The sequence below is a fragment of the Tamandua tetradactyla genome, chromosome 6, assembly GCF_023851605.1.
Source record: "Tamandua tetradactyla isolate mTamTet1 chromosome 6, mTamTet1.pri, whole genome shotgun sequence".
NCBI lineage: Eukaryota > Metazoa > Chordata > Mammalia > Pilosa > Myrmecophagidae > Tamandua > Tamandua tetradactyla.
The window spans coordinates 18295915-18318152 of NC_135332.1; the positions used below are offsets into that span (position 1 = coordinate 18295915).

General features: G+C 61.9%; 1 protein-coding gene across 8 annotated transcripts in view; it reads left to right on the plus strand.

Moving 5' to 3' along the window:
* SEPTIN9 (septin 9) overlaps positions 1 to 22238 on the plus strand; it is a 152621-nt gene that overhangs the window by 126916 nt on the left and 3467 nt on the right. For 7 of the 8 annotated variants that reach the window (XM_077163953.1, XM_077163956.1, XM_077163952.1 and 4 more), the window contains 7 exons: positions 15216 to 15407; positions 19184 to 19312; positions 19560 to 19641; positions 19954 to 20091; positions 20566 to 20683; positions 21328 to 21423; positions 21554 to 21650. In XM_077163953.1, the coding sequence (XP_077020068.1) occupies positions 15216 to 15407; positions 19184 to 19312; positions 19560 to 19641; positions 19954 to 20091; positions 20566 to 20683; positions 21328 to 21423; positions 21554 to 21650 (852 nt within the window). Of the gene's footprint in view, positions 1 to 14867; positions 14954 to 15215; positions 15408 to 19183; positions 19313 to 19559; positions 19642 to 19953; positions 20092 to 20565; positions 20684 to 21327; positions 21424 to 21553; positions 21651 to 22238 lie in introns of those variants that run through there. The other variant, XM_077163958.1, reaches the window with a different exon arrangement.

The window sequence follows — 22238 nt, forward strand, 5'->3', positions numbered from 1 at the left end:
GTGGCCTCCACACCAGCTGCCCCTCACCCCCCTCCCCTCTTCCCGTGGGACCGACCGTGCCTGTGGACTAAGAGCCTCTCCACTTATTCATTCATGCGTTCACTCACCTGTGCTTTGTGAGCATCTCTTTGGGAATATGGAGACCCAGGCCCAGTCCGCAAGGGTCTCCCAGCTCCTCGGAGGATGCAGAGGGACAGGCAAGCCTCCTCCTCCTGCTCCCGCACCGGAGGGCTGTGGGACATGTGTGTGGTCCAGGGATGGGCGGGTGGTCCCCTGAGAGGCCCCGGGTTCACGGGGTGGGGCCCGGAGGCAGGTGGGGAGCTCGGCTCTCCCAGGCCCCCTGGGGCTCTCCGAGGGGGCCGGGGCAGAACCAGCGAATGAACCCCAGTGGGGCCCTTGGAAACCCACATGCTGAAGTTATCATTAAACTGTGAGCCACCCAGAGCCCGTCTCCCCCGGGTCTCCCTGCTGGCTGGTGTCCCAAGGGTTTGGCAGCCCAGCCCTCAGCCCAGCCTCGGTCCTTGCTGGGCTGGTTTTGGGGACATGGAAGGGTCCCCCTCCCCCCCAGCCTTCTCAGCCTCTTGCAGAACTGGGGTACAGGGTCTCTGGAGGCAGGCTCTCCCTGCTTGCCCCCATGCCCCTCCGCCAAGAAGCTGGTGAAACCCAGGCCCCCCGCCTTTTTTTTTTTTTTTTTTTTTTTAATAAACAAGGAGTCCTTAGAGCTTTTCGAGGTGGTGTGTGAGGGACCCGGTGGGGAGGTGGGGCAGTGACCATGCCCGGGACCCTGCCCCACTCCCGCCAGGCTGCAGAATCACCCAGCCCCTGGGAGCAGGGGGTGCATATTTTGTGTTTTTTTCCTAACAACTGGATTGAAACACAATTCTCTTGCCATGCAGTTCAGTGGTTTTGGTATATTCACAGCGTCGTGCAGCCATCCCCACTCACAGGTTCGGAACATTTCATCACCCCAAAGGAAGCCCCAAACCCAAGGGTCACTCCTTTCCCGCGACCCGAGCCCTGCAGCCATCTGCCTTTTGTGTCCACGGCTTTACCTAGGCTGGATGTTTCATGCAATATTGAAGCCTTTTGTGACTGGCTGCTCACCCCCCCCCCCCACCTAATGTCTTCCAGATCCTTCTATGTTGCAACATGAATCAGTGCTTCATTCCTTTTTATGGCCACTCATATCCTGCTATCTGGATAAGCCACATTTTGTTTGTCCATCTGTCTGTGGATAGGCTTTGGGGTTGTTTCCACCCTTTGGCTCCATGAATGACTCTGTTCTGAGCTTCCGTGTACAGGTTTTGGCAGGAGTGGGGCTGCTGGGCTGCACGGGGATTGTGTTTAGCTTAAATGAGGGCAGGTGCAGCCCAGGTGAGGGTACCCTGTGGACCTTTGCTGGGGCCAGGTGAGTGTGCATCTGTGACCTTTGTCAGGTCACGGGTGAGGGGCACCGGTGACCTTTGTCAAGTCAGGTAAGCGTGCACCCATGACCTTTGTTGGGTCAGGTGGGCAAGCACCATGACCTTTGTCGGGTCATGTGTAAGAGGTAGGTCTCTTACACGTTCCTCTCCCAGCATGTTGCATCTGTTTCTTGAGCAGTTCTCCCTCCGAGGAGTGCTCTCTGTACCCCTGGGAGGCAAAGGGTGTTTTCTGAATCTTGGGCTTAACTTGGGTGTGTAATAAAGGGGGCTGGGCTGGGGGTGGGGGTGCAGAGTGTCCGTTTGGGTTTGCGGCTGGGCCCTGGGGGTCCTGGGTTCCGGCTTCAGCTCCTTTGCCTGCACAGAGCCCAAGTCACAAAGGGGAAGTGGAGATTTGAGTTCCAAGAGTTAGGGAAGCGGGCGGAGCGTGAACCTTTTGCAGCGTGAGAGGATGGGGTAGAAGGGAGTGGGGGGCTTAGCACCCGCTTCTGGTAGGAAGGTAGGGAGAGGACTACAGGTGGGGCAGCAGCTTTCCTTTTTCTGTCCCCCTCCAGCCCTGCCTGACCAAGCTGGGCCCATCACTGCCATAGGCAGCCTGGATTGGGCCTCCCACTCTCCAGGGGTGACTTGGCCCTCCTCCCTCCCCCTTCCCCCCTTCCCTCCCCTCTCCTCCTCTCCCCCCCCTCCCCTTCCTCCCCCAGCAGCTGGAGGGGCCTCCGCTGGCAGGTTCAGGGAGAAATTACCATATGAATGGGGCTCCTTCCTGGAACCTCCGGGCTGGGGGGCGCTGGGAGGGGCAGGGCTCCCACCCCCAGGGGCCTGCAGGCTCCCAGGGCCGTGTGAAAAACGGGGCTCTCACTGAATGGGGAGACGTGGGGAGACGCGGGGAGACGCCAGGATTTTCCAGGACAGCAGAGCGGTCTTGAAGGCCCAGCCCTGGCCCCAGAGTAGGTCAGGCCCTGTGCAGGGGTCCCTGGGGGGAGGAGAGGAGGCACCGGGGTGGGCCCGACCTGCCTGCTGGAGGGGTCTGGGGAAGGGTCTGCGGCTCCCTGGAAGTAGTGGGGGGGGCCTGCAGTTCCCGGGAAGTGGGGGAGGGGCCACGGCTCCCAGGAAGTGGGGAAACCCCTCCCACCCTGGCCCATCTCGCCCGCATTAAATTTTCCTAGGTTGTAACTTTTAGAAGAGCAGATGTTATTGCCGTAGCTCTTGTTATTTTTGTCTGATTTCAAAATTCGTGCAGCTCCTTGCTGTAGGAAAGGAGGCTCTAAGGAAGCCACACGGGCATCAGCGAGCTCGAGCACATGAGAGCTGTTTGCAAACCCTGGGTGCTGCTGCTGGGGGGGGGGGGGACCCGGGGGGCCACGTTCCTGGCCACATGCCGAAGGGCAGGGCTGAGCTGGGGGGATGGGGGGCCTCCACCCAGCCCCTGGCTGTGCCCCCAGGGACGCATTAACTTCCCAGTTGTCCACACTACTGAATTTGAGCCTGGTGCTGTGTCCTGTCTTGGGGGCTCCCCCTGGACCTCCCATGGATGAGCACCGGGAGACGAGAGCTCACCGTTCACCCTGGGCCTGGGCCCTTTGGTCCTGAGTCACCTGCCAGCTTCTGGTCCTGCCCCCCAGGAAGCCTCCAGGTCACAGGTACAGGCTCTGGGCAACTGTTCCGGGGGTGCTGGGCCTTTGCAGTACCCGGAGAAGCTTGTCCGAGGCCCCAGGCTGCGCAGAGGCCCAGACAGCCCGATAGGAGGGTCCCCTGGCCCCCTGTTCTGCCCAGTGCGGTGTGCTGTGCTCCTGGGAGAGACCCTGAGACCCTGACCCCTGACCCCAGCACCCGGGTTGTGGGGCAGGTGGGGATGGGGGTGAGGTGCCTCAGCCGTCCCTGCAGCCAGGCCTCCCCCCTCCCTCTCCTTCGCCCCCACCGTTTCCTGAGCAGAATTTCCTGAATGGGGCCAGCGCTGTCCCAGGAAGCCCATCCATCCTTCCGGCCTCCCAGCTCAGGCTCCAGCAGGGCCGTGGAAACCGGAAATTGTTAGCCTCCATTCACAGGCTGCCCGCACAGCGCGCGCGGGAGGCGCGTGGGAAAGGGCACCTGCAGCCTTGGAGGAGCAAGGGGGCCCGGCCCCACCTGGGTCGCCCAGTTATGGGAAAGAGTTGAGGCGGGAACTGACCATTCATTTGTTCACTCGTTCACAATCTTTTACTGGTACATCTTCCGTGCTGAACAGAAGTAGGGGGGAGGTATTAATCAGAGGAAGACAGAAATCTGTAATTCCAGATGGTGAGTTGGGCCCCGACAGAGGGAGCCACGTAGATTAGCGGAGGAGCACCCGGAGAGAAGGCTCTGGGCAGCAAATCTCGTGTAGCCCTCCCAGCACTCAGTGGGGTGGATATTGCTGTCACCAGTCCGCCTTAAACCCCAGAGAAGGAGGCACAGAGAGGTTAAGTAACTTGCTCAGGGTCACACAGCGAGCAGAGGAACAGGATTCCAGCCCTGGCAGTTGACCTTGACGTCCTGTTTGGAGAGTGAGCTAAGTGAGTTATAAACCGACCTTCCTGCTGCTTTGATGGGGCCGGATTGGAAGAGTGAGAACAAGAGCAGCTGGCAGCTTGGATTGGTGGTGGCCATGAAGTTGGAAATGGAGAGGTACAGGAGTTAGACTTGGGGGGCCCTTGGGATGGCTGGACTTGGGGTGGTGGAAAGGGAGGGCCAGATGCCCCAGGTTTCTGGCTGTAGTGACGGGGTGGATGGAGATGCCATTCTCTCTATTCAGAACGGGTCGGGGCAGATAGGAAGACCAGTGGCCAGCGTCCAGTTTGGGTCTTGTGCAGAGTGAGATGCCACCGAGTCTCCCAGGCTTCGGGGGGGCAGGGGCTCTGGGCTCCCAGTGCCGAGCTGAGGCCGGGCACGTCTGGGGCCTCGGTGTGTGTGTCTCAGGCAACAGATGAACTCAAGGGGGCCGATGGCTAGGCATGGCAGGGAAACCTGGAGGCCAGGACGGTGGTCCCAGCTGGATCCAGGGGTTAGTTATATTGGCATTTAATGCCTGGGAGATTGGTGAAGTCCCTGGGGGAGAGTGTCCAGCCAGAGGAGAAACAGCTCAGGGGCAGAGAACGAATAGCCAGAGACAGGAGGAAGTCAGAGGAGGCCTGGTCCAGAAACCGGGAGAGAAGAGCATTCTGGAAGGAATAGGTAGATGTACCAGGTCTTCATTCCCCGCAGCTTGGGGTGAGGGTGACCCCGGGGGGTTCCCTCCTGTCAGGACCCCAAGCCCAGAGGTGCAACAGACACCTGCTTCTGCCTGGCGTCGGCCATCCTGGCTTGACCTGGTGCTGGACTCAGAGGCCTGCCCGCCCTGTCCACAGGCAGCGTCTCCCTGGGCGGGTGACCAGCCAGTTGTCCACGCTCACTGCTTTTTCCTGGTGAGATCCTGGGGTGTGGTTGTGTTTCTGAACCCCCTTGGATAGCCATTCATTCATCCATTCATTCGCTCATTCCTGCCTTCATTTCAGGGAGCATTTGACGTCACTGGGTCTTGAGCTTGGAAAATGCCTTGGGGTGCCTCAGAAGCATCGGAAGCTTCCAGAAGGCCTTTCTCTGGTTCATTGCTCAACTTAGTGGCTCCTGCAGTGGATCAGGGTCTGGGCAGGGGGCAGCAGTGGTGTCCTGCAGACACGCAGGCCTCAGAGCAGCCCTGTCCTGAGCTGGGCAGGTCCGGGGGGGTGTGTGGGGGTAAAGCCTGCACGGCCACAGTGGAGGGGCCGTGCGCAGGGCCTCAGGATGCGCAGGCCGCTGTGGGCTCCGTGAGCTGGCCCCTTCCAGAGCAGGAAGGCCCAGCTGCGGGGTGCAGGGTCTGGAGGCGGGGACAGAATGGCTCCAGCCCCCCCAACTCATGCCTGGCCAGAGCTGGTGGGCAGATGAGACACCCATCAGGACAGCCGAGAACTGTGACTCGAAAATGTTGCGAATGAATGAGTGAGTGAGTGAGTGAGTGAGTGAGTGAGTGAGTGGAGGGTCAGCTCCCACCTCAGCTCGTCCCTGCGGACCTTCACGGGCTCTGATATGGTCACATGAGCTGCCTTTCTCCCTTGTTAAGGGGTCATTTGGTCGGGCCCAAGAATGGGCCCCCCCTCTGCCTGGCCCCCAGGCCTTGCCTCCAGCCAGGTCCCTGGGGCCTGAACTGCAGGCGAAGGGGACAGTTCACCATCTTTTTGCTGTCTTTGGAGGAAAAAGCTCTTTTTCTGCTCAGCTCCTGGCAGAGGAACTCCCTGCTACACCCAGCCCCAGAGACCCTTCCCTACTCTTTGTTTTTTCAAGTTATTTCATAAGTTGGGGGAGGAGCCGTCTGTGGTGATTTACCACCGAGCTCTGGTGTACATCTGCTGACAGCTCACTGATAGGGGAGGGGGCTGGGAGAGGAGACGTTCTGTCCACCCCCCCCGGGGGGGGGACATCCCTGATAACAGGAAATTCCTCCCTGTGACAAATGGCCAGTTTCCACCCATCCTTAGTGGAGAACTTTTCTTTATCTTCCTAACTCTGCAAACATTTGCCAAGACCCAACTGAAGTCTGCAGTCAGCTGGCCGGCCACTGGACGGGGCGGGCAGGTTTGGGGTCGCCGGAGCAGGGCGGGGGCGGGGGCAGGGGCAGGCCCCTGGGCTTGCTTTTGGGTAGGGGCCTGTGCGTTGTGAAGTTTCCTTCGTGTGGGAGGAGGCCTGGGGGTGCCAGGACGGAAACAAAATAAGAAATAACCCCCCTGACACAGGAAGTTGGTGAGGACCCTTCGGGTGCCTTAACTGTGGAGTGAATTCCGTGAGCAGCTTCTTAGGAAGTGAAGGACGGTGGTTTGCAGGTGGGAGCTTGCTCGGAGCAAAGATTGATGTCTCAATAGGCTGCCTGGTCCCTGGTGGAGACTGCTGAAGGAGGGAAGGGGGCGGGATGCAAATGAAAGAACTGACAGCAGGGCCCCTTCCAGGAAGGGGGAAGGGTGGTGGGAGCTGGACTTGGTCCAAATTCTGCTTTACCGATTGGGGCCAGTTGCAAACCCCTTGGCAGAAACGGAGAGCTTCTTGAGATTCCATCGTGAACAATGGAGAAGAGATTTCTTTTAAAGTGCTTGGCAAGGAAAAGGCTGGAAGAGTCTTTCTGCCCTTCGCAAGGGCAGAAGTGGGGACTCTCTGTTTTTGGGGGTGTCCCAGACCCCCAATGAATGGGGTTGGGGTCCACACTGAACACATGTGTGTGTCCCGAGCAGGGGCTTGTCAAGGCACTGGGGGGGGAGGATTCTTGGGGAGGTCTTTATTTGTACACCCCCTACCCCATCGCTCTATCCCCAAGGGGAGAAAACCTCAGGCCTGAACCCCCAAACCACGTTCCTGTTTAAGTCCTGTCTGGGAAAGGGCGCCAGGCAGGAGGGAAATGCGGCTTTTGCACTGGTAGTGCCCCCCAGAGTGGGGTGGGGAGAGGCCGGGCCCCGGGTTGGGTTTCTGAGGCTGACCAGCGTCAGCTCCAGCCGCGGAGCCGGCCCCTAAGGGACAGTGACAGGACACTTCCTGTCCTGGACAAAGTGTGAAGTGTAATTCGACTGTAGTGTCGCTCACCAAATTCCACCAGCCGCCTGCACTTGGAAAAATCCGTCCTCGATTTGCACAAATTTGCAAAATGTGGTCATTTATATTCAGCGTTTCTATCTCAAGAAGGAAACAGGAAGTCACCCCCACCCCGCACCCTGACATTTATGGAGGGTTTGAGGAGGCTTGGAGAGGTTAACAGGGACATGGGGTAAAGCGCATTTGAGTAAATGGGAAAGATCCTGCTTTGACAGCCCTCCAGAGACTGCCATGCCACACCCTCCTGCCCCCCACCTCCGAGGCAGGTTGGTAAGGCCCCCGAGCTCCCACTGAGGCCGCTACTGCAGCTTGGGCCACCTCCAGGTGGGCAGACAACCGCTGGCCACAGGCAGGGCTCCCCCCACCCCACCCCCGCCTCTTCCCCTTCTTAGACTCATTTCCAGCCTTTAGTAGTCTCACCTTCCCCGTACCCCCTAGAACCCAGCACTTTGTACGTGTTGATGAAAGTTCCATGAGTGCAGAAGGCAACCTGGTTCTAGTTTGCTAGCTGCCGGAATGCAACACACCAGAGATGGATTGGCTTTTAATAAAAGGGAATTTATTTTGTTGGTTCTTCAGAGGAAAGGTAGCTAATTTTCCACTGAGGTTCTTTCTTACGTGGAAGGCACAAGATGGCCTCTGCTGGTCTTCTCTCCAGGCCCCTGGGTTCCAACAACTTTCCCCTGGGTTCCAACAACTTTCCCCGGGGTGACTTCTTTCTGCATCTCCAAAGGCCTGGGCTGAGCTGCTAGTGCTGAGATGAGGAATGCTGAGCTGCTTAGGCTGTGCAACATTGCATTCTCTCATTTAAGCACCAGCCAATTAAGTCAAACGTCACTCATTGCAGCAGACACGCCTCCTAGCTGACTGCAGATGTAATTGGCAACAGATGAGGTTCACGTACCTTTGGCTCATGTCCGCAGCAACAAGACTAGGTATGCTCACCTGGCCAAGTTGACAACTGAATCTAACTAACACAGTGGTTCAATTAAGTTCCCATCCGATTCGCCCATGAGACCCGAAACTGTCCAGATGTATTTGTGTGTGTGCACGTGTGTCGTCCTGAGTGTGTTCCTAGGGAGAGTCCTTAGCTTTCAACAGCTTTTAAAAGGTTTGTGACACACACAAGAGGGCCTGGGACCACCGTACCAGACTGGGGGTTCCTTATGTGGAAGGAACTGCGGCGAATCTGTCTGGAATTCTTAGTAGTAAACGTTTGAGTAAATGAACCGCATGTCTCTATGTGCTTTCACTGTTTTCATTCATCCTGACCTCAAGAATCAGGTGTCTTCTTTTGGTTTATTACTACTTAGTAGGTGCTTAGTAACTATTTGTTGAATGATTTAATGTTGAGGAGTGCAAGTCTCCTTGTCCATTAGGACCCCTGGATCTTTTTCTGCCATTGTTGTTCATGGCCTTTTTTTAAAGCATCCTGTCGTAGGGCAGTTCGGTGTCTTCTCCGCCATCTACCTGCCTCTGCACATTTCCAGCCCCATGACCTCCCAATTCCTTTTCCTTAACCTGCCTTTACCAAGGTGGGTAACAGCTTCTTACTCCACCTGTCACTCATACCAGAGGTAGAAGGCCATCTTTGCAGCCCCCCTGGGTTTTGTCAGCTCATTCTGGGGCAGGACATTGGGGAGAGTGAGATGTCGACGTCCGCTTGGCCTGAGCCCCTTTGCAGGGGCGCCAGGCTACTTTAGCCCCTTTTTCCAGGCGTTGGGCCTCTGGCGAGCATTAGCTCCAGGGCCCTGAGATGGCCCCTGGAGCAGGGGACCCCCGGCCGAGCCTGCCCGGCGAGGCCCAGCCTGCTGGCTCCTTTCAGGAGGTGAAAATGCTATTTGAAGGCCTTGAAGGCCTGGGGTGCTAATTGAACCCTGGGACTCGGACATCCTCTCCTGCCGCAGGGCCGAGTGGCCCCCAGGGGAGCCCCTGGGGCTGGTGCCCCATGGCCTCGGCGCCGTGCTCCTGCCCTAGGTCCAGTGGCCCCAGGGACACCCTCATGTCCTCCAGCCTTTCTCCCTGTGGCGCCTTGGACCCGGCAGTCACCCTGTCTGGCCCTGCCTCTCGTTAGCCCAGTGACCTGGTCAGGGCCAACTCCACTGCGAGCCTCAGTTTCCCTGCTGGTGACATGGGGGCAGTGGCATCACGTCCTTGCTGGGGCCGTGGCACTGTCCCCGAGTCCGTGGCAGTGTTGAGGATGGTGCCTGGACTGCAGTGCACCCCAGGAAACGTCGGCTGCTGTGGTGGGTATCATGCCTTCCTCAGTTTACACATTCACTCAACAAGCGTTTGGTTATGAACTTGCGGGGAGCCAGCCCTGCTGCACACCGGCCTCCCCAGGTGGGCCGGATGGACGAGGCGTGTGGGAGGGGCCCGTGAGCCCCAGGTGAGACTCCCCAAGGAGGGCAGAGAGGCTTGGTCACTCTGTCCCTCCATTCTTTGTGGGACCCGCCTGATGTCCCAGCAGGGGCTCGGGGCCCTCCAGTGGCCCTGGCGTCTGTGGAGCTGCAGGGTGTCGCCTCCAGGGCAGCTCCCGCGGGCACCTAACGGCATGTGGACCCCAGGAGGCTGCGGGTGGGGGGCAGGCCCCAGGCCCCTCCCACCACCAGCTAGGGGACCACCTGCCTGCGGGGCGGATACAGGGTTGGGAGATTTCACCCCGGGAGGGTGCTGGCAGTGGGTGCTTGGCGATGGTCTCCCAGGGAGGCTGGAGCCCCGGGCCCCTCTGGCTCTCTCTTTTCTTTTTTCATCGCATAGCTGTGTATCGTTCACCCTGATCATTTTTAGAGCATTTGCATCACTCTAGAAAAAGAAAGAAAAAGAAAAAGAGCTCATATATCCCATGCCCCTTACCCCCTCCCTCTCTTTGGCCTTTAGTATTTCCATTTACCTAAGTTTTATTCCTTATCCCCCCATTGTTTGTTTATTTCTTATCTATGTTTTCTTATTCATCTGTCCATACTCTGGATAAAAAGGAGCATCAGACACAAGGTTTTCACAATCACACAGACCCATTGCAAGCGTTATATCTTTATAAAATCATCTTCAAGAATCAAGGCTACTGGAACACAGCTCTACAGTCTCAGGTGCTTCCCTCCAGCCTCTTCAGTACGCCATAAACTGAAAAGGGATATCTACATAATGCGTAAGAATAACCTCCAGGATAACCTCTTGACTCTGAAATCCCTCAAAAACTAAAACTTTATTTTGTCTCATTTTTCTCTTTCCCCTTTTGGTCAAGAAGGTTTTCTCAATCCCTTGATGCCAAGTCCCAGCTTATCCCAGGATTTTTGTCCCACATAAGGGGGAAGGCAGTGAGTTCACCTGTGGAGTTGACTGAGAGAGAGAGAGGCCACATCTGAGCAACAGACGCAGCCCTCTTGGGGGGATTCTTAGGCATAATTATCAGCAGGCTTAGCCTGTCCTTTCTCTGGCTCTCGCTGTGGGCTGGCAGGTGGCCTGGCAGATGTCCCCTGGACAGGTTTGCTTTCTGCTTGGCCTCTGCGGGTAGTGCTCCAGTGGTGGTTGGGTGGATGGCAGCATTTGTGTCCCGGGTTTTCAGAGCTGGGCAGGAGGGACTGGGGTGAGCTGGGGGGATGTCCTGGAGGGGGCGGACTGGCTCTGGCACAGGTGCCATCCAGGTGCCCCGCTCAAACCGGCCTTGCCCCCAGAGAGTGGCCTCTGGATTTGGCAGGTGAGGCCAATGCTCGTCCTGGATGGCAGAACAGGCAGGGGGACGAACGGGAGGAGGGAGGGCAGAGAAGGGCAAACTGAGAGAAGGGGCTGGTGTCCGGGCCAGGCCTTGGCAGCCCACCGTGCCAAGTGTCTCCCACCCATGAGTGATGTATGGGCACTCTGGAAACATACAGCATCCTTTCTGGGGACTGCCCCCACCCCACGTGCACACTCCAGCCCTGATCCCAGCAAGCCCCCCAAGGCCACCCAGTTCTGTCATCCTTGGCAGACCCTGGGGGTGGACACGAGAATGTGTCCCTTGGTGCAGGAGTCTGCAGATGGCTCTGGCTGGGTGTGTGTGGATTATAGTTGGAGCTGCCTGGAGACCCAACCCCCTTCCCTCCCTCCTTCAACCCCACCATCAGCTCCTAGAGACAGTGGTCCCCTAGGGCCCTCAGAGTCGGTCCTGCCAACCAGCAGAGAAGGGTGCCAGGCACCCTCACAGGCCGATGACCCAGTGGGGGTGGGGACTCCCCTGCAGGAAGCAGGAGAAGGCATGGAGTTGCACGCACCTATGCACACGGGCCTGGACCCCAAACCAGGGCTTGCGGAGAGAAGTTCATCAGGTCGCCTCCCACAGACACCTCCAGCGAGTCGGCCGCACCTGGACATGCCCTTGCTGGGAGGTGACACAGCCACTTGTCTAAGAGCCACTGCTGAGCAGCCAGTGGGCTCCCGAGACCCCCCAACCTTAGCTGGAGCCTGGACATAGCTGAGTTCTTTTCAATCCAGTGTCACTATAGATACCTTTCTTTCTTCTTCATTGCCTTGTTGAGACATGATTCCCACAGTGCGCCATTTGTCCATTAAAGCATATAATTCAGTGGTTTTTAGTTTATTCACAGAGGTGTGTGACTATCACCATCATCAATTTGAGACCCCAAGAAAGAACTCCTGTGCCGGTCAGCAGCCACTCCCGTCCCACATCCTCCCCAACCCGTGGACTAAGGCTGCTCTACTTTCTGTCCCCATGGGTTTGCCCATTCTAGGTCCCTCATGGAAGTAGAACCCCACAACCTGGGGCCTTTTGGGTCTGGCTTCTTCCAGCATCGTGTTCGTCCTGAAAAAAAGTCATTCTTTTCCATGGCCAAGTAATATTCCACTGCAAGCCAGGCCATTTTTCGTTATCCATGTTGCAGTTGTGAGGCATTTTAGATAGTTCTTGAGAAGCTGCAGCCACAGGCTTCAAGGAGCTGGCAGGGTAGGGGCAAGGCTGGGTGCGGAGGTGCGCCGGCCACCCCCTTTCTCAGGTGGAGCAGCTGTGGACCGACCCGAGGCGCCTGCTCCCCAGCCAGAGGCCCTGCCCCTTGTCTCGAGTGTCTGTCTGTCCAAACCAAAGCATTTCTGAGAGTCACCTGTGATGTTCATGGTAATTCGGCTTGGGTCTGCCATCGAGGGAGGGTCACGTCCCTGCAGCTCACCCCTCCCAGAGACCTTCTTGAGTGGGACTCGCTCCAGCCAGGAACCGTGAACTTGCAGGGATGCTGTGTGAACTGCCCAGGTTACTTAACCTCTCTGAGCGTGCATGTTCTGCCTTTTAAAAATGGGGCCCCTTCCCACTCTGCTTACTGAGGGTGCAGTGAGTGTCATCCTGGACTTAAGGAACCCCTTCGAGTTCTTTTATGAGTCTCCTTTCCTTTAGTATTGGTTATCCAGCTGTCAGGGCCAAGGGGAGAGGCAGAGGACTGGCCGGCCGTCTCCTGGGTGGGGTGGGTGCAGCTATGTCCTCCCTACAGGGCAGGCTTGGAGCAGTGGAGCCAGGGGCCCGGCAGCACGGGGTAGGGGGCTCAGCCCTTAACCTCCACTTCACAGTGGAAATGTCCCCACGACCCCTTCTTCCCACCTGCTCTGGGGTGGGGGTAGACAGAGGGTCAGCATGGGCAAGCAGCCCCCATGAGATCCCCCAGTTCCCCCTCTGTGCTCACAGTAGAATTCGGCCATCTCCGTCGTCACGTGGGTGTTATTAGGGCCCTCACCGGGCCAAACGGTGGGCAGACAGTCCACTTCCCTCTCACTGGGGGCACGTGGGTCCCGGACGTCCCTGGCATGCCGCAGCCATGAGTAGGGCGCTCTGGGGTCGCGAGCACAGTGCGGCCCGTGTCCTCCTTCCTCCATGCTGCCGCAGTGGGATCGCGCTGCCGAGATGCCGCGCTGCCCGGTAGAGTGCCCCTTGGCGCGTGCGGCTGTGTAAATGCCAGTGAATTGCCATGAAATGAAAGGTGATCGGCTGAAGGCCGGTTCCTGCTGGGCCAGCCGCGTGCCCCCGGCGGCTCCCACCTCGGGCCTGGGCCTGGATCCCCGCCCCCCTCGAGGCTTGAGTGCCCTGGGGTCCCAGGGTGGGTGGAGGGGCAGGGGCTCCCGGGTACCGCCGTGTGCTCTGGGGGAAGCGGAGCACCCGGGGAGAGGGTGGCAGGAGTGGATCTGACGTGTGCAGGACAACACGTCCCCAAGTCCATGGGGAAAGGATAGGGCTTGTCCCCTATTTGTATTACTGTCCCCCAATCACGTCCAGGGCAAGGCAGGGGGTCTGCTCTGCTCTGCTGGGGCCTGCGATGGGGGCGAGGCCGGGGGGTTGCAGCTGGGAGCCGGGGACGCCACCCCCACCCCCACAGGCAGAAGGAAACCATCGTCAGAAACCGGGTTGGGCCTCCTGCCGGTCTCCAGGAAGCCGCCCAAAGCCACATGTTCGGGGCCAGACGCAGCCCACTTGGGTTTATTTAAAGATACTGGAAGCCCCGGGAGGGTGTTTCTGAGGAGGGAGCAAAAAGGCCTCGAGGCCTTCCCGGCCGTGCAGAGTCCATCCCCACTGTCCCCGGGCGGCCCACTGCCTTGCCTCGCTGGCATCTGGCACAGGAAAAGGAGTGCTGACCCCCACAATCTACCCTTGCTGGGGCTGCTAGGAACTGGGGGTCATGCCCCCCCCCCACCGCACACCTCTCATTGTCCTCCAGTTGTGTGAAGTAGGTCATTGTCCCCTCAAGGCTGGGGAAAGGGGAGCCCAGGAACTCACTTGGGGACCCGGACCCCCACCCCGCAGCCAAGCGGGCCTGCTCTCCAGGGTCTCCATACACCCCCCCATGACACCCCTGCACAGAAAGGCAGTGCAGCTGTGGGGCGTGGGGGCCCAGCCGCCCTCCTGGCCTACCCAGGAAGTAGAAAAGCAGCTTCTGCAGCCTGCGGGGTCCATCTTGTCAGAGCTCTGTTGTCCTGCCGCGCCCGAGGGCAGGCGAGGCTGGGGTGGGTGGGGCTGGGAGGCTGTACCCCAGGCACGGTCCCCCGCTGCTGGGGGTGGCCCTCCTGGGGGCTGCGTGCCCAGGAGCCTCCTCCCTCCCTCCCACCTGCCTTCCGGAAGTTAGCCCGGGTGATCCCTTCCATTGAGCTGGGGGGTGGGGGGCCGGGGGGCGGGGGAGGCCCTGCTGAGTGGGCAGAGGGGCTGGGGATCCGGCACCCAGGGGCGCAGGGAGCACTGACCCAGGGGCAGTGGTGGAGGTGGGCAGCCCCACGTGGCTGCAGACTGGCGGGGTGGGGAGTCTGGGGCTGTCGGCCAGGTCTTGCCTCCCGCTGTGGGGGCCACGTGTGTGGGGGGGCCAGGCATGGAGACCCCTCCCACGGCCCGGCCCTCGTGTGGGCGGGGCCACCTCCGGTCCCCGCAGGCGCCTTCTGGGCGTCGCGCATCCCCCCCCCACTCCAAAGCCCTGGCCTAGGCGTGTAGGTTTCTAACGGGGTGGGGGGGTGGGGGGTGGTGACAGGAAGGCCCTCGCCTGCAGCCTGCGCCCTGCCGAGCTGCAGTTATTTGGGGATGTTCAGTCCCTTTTGCCGGTCTGCGGCCCCAGAGCAGAGCTAAAGCCCGTCCTGGCCTCCGGGCACGGGTCTGGGTCCCACTGGGCGCAGCAGGGAGGCCTCGGCCAGCCCCCACCTGCACCCTCGCCCCTCGCCCCAAGTCCAGAGGCCGCCTTCCACCCCTGACCCCCCCCACCCCAGCAGCTGCCTCGCTCCCCACCCCCCACCCCGGAAGCGGCACACTGCCTGCCTCCCAGGAGGGCTGCCGGGAGCTTCCTTGAGATTTCACGTGCACCTGTGAGGTGGTAGGCCCTGCAGAGGCTGGCCCCGTCCCCCTTTGTCCCTGCTCAGGGTCAGTCCGGCCACTCGGCTGAAGACAGTGAAGGCCGAGGCTGGGGTCCCACCCGGTCAGCAGGGCAGGGTGCAGGGTGCAGCCCGGGGTCCCGGGGGGGGTGCCATGGGAAGGGCTGCGGGCGGGCTCTTGGGTTCAGGGCGTGAATAGGCACGTGTGAGATTGTGCAGAGCAGAGGCGGGAGCTTTGCGGGTGAAGAGGGGGGACGGGGACAGCACGTCGCTTCACAGCTCTTCACCCATCTCCCCATCTGGGAAGCGGGGGGGGGCTCCAGTGCTTGACCCCCACTGCCCTGATGCCTCTGCCTCCCCCCACAGCCACCGTGGCTGCGCCCAGCTGCACCGGAGACATGACCGACACCCCCAGGGACTCGGGGCTCAAGCAGGCCCCCGCGCTGCGGGGTGACAAGGCACCCGCGGACTTCGGCTACGTGGGAATCGACTCCATCCTGGAGCAGATGCGGAGAAAAGCCATGAAGCAGGGCTTCGAGTTCAACATCATGGTGGTCGGTGAGTGCCCTCGCTGCCCTCATGCCACCTCATTGTCCCCCCCACCATGGCACCTCGCTGCCCCCCCATGGAGCCTCGCTGCGCCCCCATGGAGCCTCGCTGTTCCCCCCAAGGCACCTCCCTGTCCCCCCCATGGCACCTTGCTGTCCCCGCCATGGCACCTCATTGTCCCCCTATGCCTCCTTGCCAACGCCCCCCACCACATTGCCCCCCACTGCCTCACTGTCCACCACACCTCACCGCCCCCTCTGCTTCCCCCATGCCGTGCTGTCCCCCCCACCGGGCTGCCTCCCACCACCTCACCAGCCCCCATGTCGTCCCACTGTGCCCCCCATTGCCTCACTGTCTGTCCCCCCACCCCACACCCCGTGGGGGCTCCAGCCCTGGGAAGCCACCCGGGCCCTTGGGCGCAGTCGTCTCATCTGTAGAACTGGGTGGGTGGCGCGGTGGGAGTGGGGAGGGGGCGTGTGCCAGGGGAGGGGCCTCTTAGGAAGCCCTGTGGATGGCTGGTCAGCCGGCGGGGGTGGGGCAGTGGCACCCCTGTCCCCACTGTCCGAGCCACAGGAGAAGCACGAGCCCTGGGTGGGGCAGGTGGCCAGTGCTCAGGCCGCGGGACCTCTGTGGTGGGGCCTGGAGGGCAGAGAGCACCCCGACCCAGCCAGCATCTGGGGCCACCCAGCCTGGCCTCTTGTTCCCTGAGGCACTGGGCCCTTCCGTCCTCGCAGTGACCCTGTGGAGAGGGTGCCCGAGGCCAGGGCATGGCCCAGGTTGCTGGTCTCTTGGCCAAAGCCCCCAGACTGATGCCTCCGTCCCCCACCAGGGTGGCTGAAGGGTCTGGGGAGATGCCCCTGCGGGGTCCATCCTCCATGGAGTGGAGGCCACTCCATGGCCTCCTTGGCCATCCCCCAAGGGGCTCCCTCCTGCCCCGTGTTTGGGGTTCTCAGTGCAGCTGTGCCACGCCCGGCTTCCTTCCCGCCTCGCCCTCACCCCCGGGGTCTCACGATCCCCTCCAGGGTCGTCTGGGGGGCGCCTCCTCTCTGCCTGCATGGGCCGGAGCCCGGGGGGCCAGGGGAAGGCAGGGCTACCCCTAGAGCCCTGGGGGTCAGCCGGCCGGAGGAGTTTCTCACCAGGCTTCTCGAGCTTTGGACGGGAGGGCGACGATGCCCTGGCGCCCACTGTGACCTCGGGGAAGCATCCCTGGAGCCCCTCACCTTCCCAGGACCCCCTGCCCCCCACACACCTGAGGACAATGGTGGCCCTTTCTCTCCCTGGGAGTCTTTTTTGCCCTCAGAGTGCCGTGTTGAGGAACAGGCCAATCTAGTGAAGTCACAGGCTCCTGGAAACAGCCAAGGCAGCCGTCCCCACACGGGCTGGTTGTCCTGCGGCTGCCCCCAACCCAGTAGGGGCCGAAGGACAGCTGTCTCGGGGTCCACAGGTCCGGGCAGAATCCCAGTGTGGTCCCAGCCGAGCTGGTGGGCACTCATCCTGCCATGCCCCCTGCACGAGACTCGGCTCCCTCACCCATACATTGGGGCACCCAAAGGGGCCAGGAGGGCACAGTCCCTGGCACAGGCAGTGGGTGGCCACCTGGGAACCTACAGTTGCAAAATTGGGGTGAGCTTTAAAATGCCCCAGCTGGCACCCCCCAGAAACGAGCAACAGGGCCGGGACGTCTGCAGCACCCCAGGCTGGGCTGGCCAGGGCACACGTGGCTGGGGCAGAGGGGACAGGGGGCAGGGGTGCCAGGCCCAAGGCCACCAAACGGCCCAGGCCGGGGCTCCTGGCACTTTTCTTTGAAAGATGTTACCACCACTGGAAACTGGGCATAACTCGTTCTTTTTTTTCCAAGTGTGCTTGTTAGCCCAGCCTGTGGGGGTAGAGCGCTGGGCCCTGGAGCTGCACGCGCGTCTCTGTGTGTGTGTGTGTGTGTGTGTGTGTGTGAGTGCGTGTGTGTGTCTACGTGTGCATGCGTGTGCAGTGCCTGTTGTAACGCCAGCTCCGGGCCTGTTTCCTGCTCCGTCGCCCCTGTCTGGGAGGGTGAAGTGGCCTGACACGGGGAGTGGTGCCTGGCACACCGGCCGCGGGGTCAGCTGCAGCAGGGCCCATCTTGGGCTCCTGATGCCTTAGAGCAGGAACAGTCTTTGTGGCCACTGGCGGTTAGGAGGGGGATTGGGGCCAGTGACTCCCTGGCTCCCGGGGCAGGGCGGGGGCTGAGCCCACTGGGTGACTAGATCACGCCCCTGTCTCTGAGCCAGGGTGGGGGCGGGGTATCCTGGGTGCTCGCCGCTGGCCAGTCAGCCCCTCGGCTGCCAGGTCCACTGAGCATGTGGGCACCTGGCCCATGACTGCCCCTACCCCAAGCACTGAGGCACAACTGTGGGAGGCCTGGACAGGTAGGTGGCCATGCGGCTATGGGCTGAGTGGGGGGGCCAGCACTCCCATCCCGATGTCCCCCTCCCTCAGAGGCTGGGATGCTAGCTCCCTTCGTTGTCTGGACCCAAGTCCTGCAGTGGGGTGGCCACAGCAGGTCCACGGAGCCTCAGTGAGAAATACAGTTCCCTCTCCTGCAGGCTCCAGGCTGGGCTCTCTTTAAAACTTGCCCTTCGAACCCCACAGACCCCTGGTGTGTCGACCCCCCGGCTACATATTCCCCCCTATCACCCCAGCGCCTCAGCCCCTCCCGGAGTCCCAGGACCCTGCCTGGGGCGGATCAACAAGCCCCGTAGTCAAGTGTGGGCTCTCACATGCTGTAGGAACTCACCACGACCCAGTGGCCTGACCCTCCCCCCCCCACTGACCTCTGACCTCTGACCCAGAACCCCCACAGAAGCCAGAGTGGCAGCTCAGGCGGGAGGTTTGAGGATGCAGGAGGGGTCTGGGGGGCTCGTGCCTTCGTTAAGAAGTCCCTGCATCTAGGCAGTGGGGCCCAGCAGAGATGGGGGACCATTTTGGAAATCCTTGGGGGCTCCAGGGAGGTCAGTCGGCATCTGCTTTGGGCCTGGCTCCCTCGAGCTTGGCTCACACGGGAACGGACCAAGACATGGGGGGGGGGGGCAGGGGTCCCATGGAGTGCCTCGGCCCCCTTCAGAGGTGGCTCCCTTAAGCTGTCCCCCATGAGGAGCTGAGGGCTGGGGGCAGCCTTGGCCAATCTGTCCCCTTGGGCTGCCTGCTCAGGCAACACTGCAGACAGGTCCCCGGGGACCCACCCGCACCCCACACGGCCCTTCCAGCTGCCGACAGAACACCTTCCTTTGAAGCCCTCTTGGGCACCCTGTGTCCTGACGTGCCGAAGCTGACCTCTCGCCCTTAGTGGCGGCAGCAGGCACTGCATGATGGGTGCTGCTCACAGCCCCCAGGGAGGGGGCCGTTAAGCCCAATGTACAGATGAGGAGACTGAAGCGCAGGGAGGACAGGACCTGCCCGAGGTCACAGCCAGTCAGGGTCCGAGTGGCGCTCCTTGTTGTTATGACTCCTGGGCCAGCTGGAGGTGTCCCTGGCACCCCCCGGCTCCAGGCTGCTGCCTGCCTGCTGCCCTTCCCAAATCCAGGCTTCCAGGAGACCTCTGTCCTGGAGGCTACCGGAGGGGTGACGTGCCCAGCAGGCTGAGGCGCCGCGGGACCCCCCGGGTCTGCAGTGTGGGGATGGCCATTACGCTCAGCCCAGGACCCCAGCCCATTACCCTCATGACCTGGGGAGAGGGGGAGGTTGTGGGACTGGGTGGCCCCGAGGTGCCTCCTCCAGGCAGCCCGCCAGCCGCCGCCTCCTCTCTCCTCCAGGGCAGAGCGGCCTGGGCAAGTCCACCCTCATCAACACCCTCTTCAAATCCAAGATCAGCCGGAAGTCGGTGCAGCCCACATCCGAGGAGCGCATCCCCAAAACCATCGAGATCAAATCCATCACGCACGGTGAGCGCCGCGGGGAGCCAGGGGAGGTGCGCACGCAGGATACCTCGAGCCAGGCCCCCGCTGCCCCAGGACCCCCACCCAGGGGGGTCTGCTCCAGGACTGCCCCGGGGCCCTGACCCCGGGAGACAGCTGAGTTTCCCACCCCACGTCACGGGAGCCCCCAGGGCGACAGTCCCCAGCTCTGAGATGGTCCTGGGGGATGGCGTCTCCCGCTCCCCGCTGAGCGCATGACCGCCACCCCCCACAGACATCGAGGAGAAGGGCGTCCACATGAAGCTCACGGTCATTGACACGCCGGGGTTCGGCGACCACATCAACAACGAGAACTGGTGAGCTGCGAGCCCCCATCCCAGCTGGACGAGCAGTGGGGACGGGGCATGTGAACTGCAGCCAGGCCCTGGGAGGTCGGGAAACCGGACCCAGGCTGAGGGCCCCGGGAATCGTGTCCTTCCATCCATCCCGAGGCCCGGAGCTCAGCTCGGGGAGGCTGGTGGGGAGCCCCAAGCTCGGGCAGTGGCCCCCTCTGCTCACAGAGCCAGCACCCGGGGCCCCGGGAAGGGGTGTCCGCGGCTGGGTACCAGGCGGGTTCTGGGATGGGGACACTCAGGTGCCTGCCCGCGGTGACCCGGCCTCCTGTGCAGCTGGCAGCCCATCATGAAGTTCATCAATGACCAGTACGAGAAGTACCTGCAGGAGGAGATCAACATCAACCGCAAGAAACGGATACCAGACACGCGCGTCCACTGCTGCCTCTACTTCATCCCGGCCACGGGGCACTCGTAGGTCCTGGGCCCAAGTCCTGGGGGTGCTGCCCGGGGCCCCCATTCCCCTCCCAGGCTGCCATCCAGCCAGAGGGGCCGAGCAGGTATTGGGAGTGGCTGTGCCCCCAGAGGCTGGCTCTGACCTCTGGATCCAGCCTTCAGCTTGTGCCCGGGAGAGCTGGGTGGGTGCTGGGAGGTTCCGGAACCTGAGTGAAGGCAGCCTGTGTTCTCAGGCCAGGTGTTTGGGCCGCACTGAGGATGTTCCTCAGCTGTGCATCCTCAGAGGGCCGCCCCACCCTCTCTGTGCCGGCACCCCTGATCCATGCCCCAGGGATGGCAAGGATGGTGGCCCATCCCCCAGCCACGGCTCGGCCTTGCCAGTGCCCAGCCCCCCTGTGAGCCCCCAGCAGGCCCAAGAGCCCCTCTCCCACCCCCCTGCCCTGCTTCCCTCCCTCCCTCCCGCCAGCCGCCCTAAGTCCCGTCCCACCTCAGCCTCAGGCCCCTGGATATCGAGTTCATGAAACGGCTGAGCAAGGTGGTCAACATCGTCCCGGTCATTGCCAAGGCCGACACGCTGACCCTGGAGGAGAGGGTCTACTTCAAGCAGCGGGTAGGCCCCTGCCTGGGCTGCCCCACCTCTGGCTGCCCGGCCCGGAGCAGCTCCATGTGGGGCCCGGCTCAGGGACCTCCTCGCCCAGGCAGGGGGCAGCGGCTGCTGGGGGCGGGGGCTCAGGGTAGGCGGGCGAGCCCCGGGCCACCGCTTCCCAATGGGCTGCTCGCGGGGATCACCTGGGGAACCGTGCAGAACCCAGGCGCCTGGGCTCCCCCAGAGCCTCGTTCCCGGTGGACCCTGCTGGGCCCCACCCTGCCTGGGGTCAGGTCGGATGCTGCGGGGAAAGGAGTGCGAAGCCAGCGCAAGGTCAGTGCTGGGGGCAGGGACGGCACCTGTCCCCGGGACCTTCTCAGTTGAGCACTGTCCCTGCCGGGGCTCTGCTACCCCCACAGAAGGCACCAGGCAGGCCTGGGGAGAGCTGTGGTGAGAGGGCTTCTAGAAGTTTCAGTGTGGGGGGGGTTCCGAGTGGGAGTGACGAGGTGGAGAGGAGAGACACAGAGCCTGGATGATGGCCCCCGGGTCCCTCGGAGCTGCAGGCCGGCCAGTCTGCCCCCCCCCCACCTCCCTGAGCTGAGGCAGCACACGGCATGGGGGCCTTGGCGCATGCGAGGTGCTGCCCTCACTGTGCCCCCGGCCCCCAGATCACCGCAGACCTGCTGTCCAATGGCATCGACGTGTACCCCCAGAAGGAGTTTGACGAGGACTCAGAGGACCGGACGGTGAATGAGAAGTTCCGAGTGAGTCAGTCTGGGGGCGTCTGGGGGGTCGGCCGTGAGCCCTGCACCCGCATCTGCCCTCTCGCGCCGAGGGTGTCCGGGGGCCCGGGCCCGGGCGGGCTACCTAACTGAGGTCCCCGGCCTTGCACAGGAGATGATCCCGTTTGCCGTCGTGGGCAGCGACCACGAGTACCAGGTGAACGGAAAGCGCATCCTCGGGAGGAAGACCAGATGGGGTACCATCGAAGGTAGGCCGGGGGCCCCAGCCCGGCCACTGGGGGCTGCCACCGTCTCCCTCCCCCAAGGAGGTGAGACCCTGCTCAGGACCCCAGCTGAGCAGTGGCTCCCCATCGGGGAACTGAGCAGTGGCTCCCCATCGGGGCAGTCTCCAGGAAGGGGCCCCCAAGGGTAGTTCTGTGTGACCTTGCACCCCCCTCTCTGGGCCTGGGTCTCCAGCTCTTAAGCACTGAGCAGCCCTTCCCTGCCGAAGGTCCTGGAAGCCCCGCCCTGAACGTGTGGGGGGCATACGGGTTTCCAGGGGCAGCCAGGACGGAAGTGGGTCCTCTCGGTCTGCATTCGTGGGGTTGGCTGGGCTGCCCCTGTCTGAGGCCCCGGGGGCGCCTGCTCCCTACTCTCCTGGCTTTTGGAGGCCCCCACGGCCGCTTCTCCAACCCCGGCTGCTCCCTGTGCTTCTCCATGTTGGCCCTCATCTTGTTAGGACGCAGCTGTTGGACTTGGGGCCGGGGATGCACGATGACCTCACCTCAAGCTCCTCAGTTACAGCCACAAAGGTCCCGCTCCCAGATAACGTCACACGCATGGGCCCGGGGGCTAGG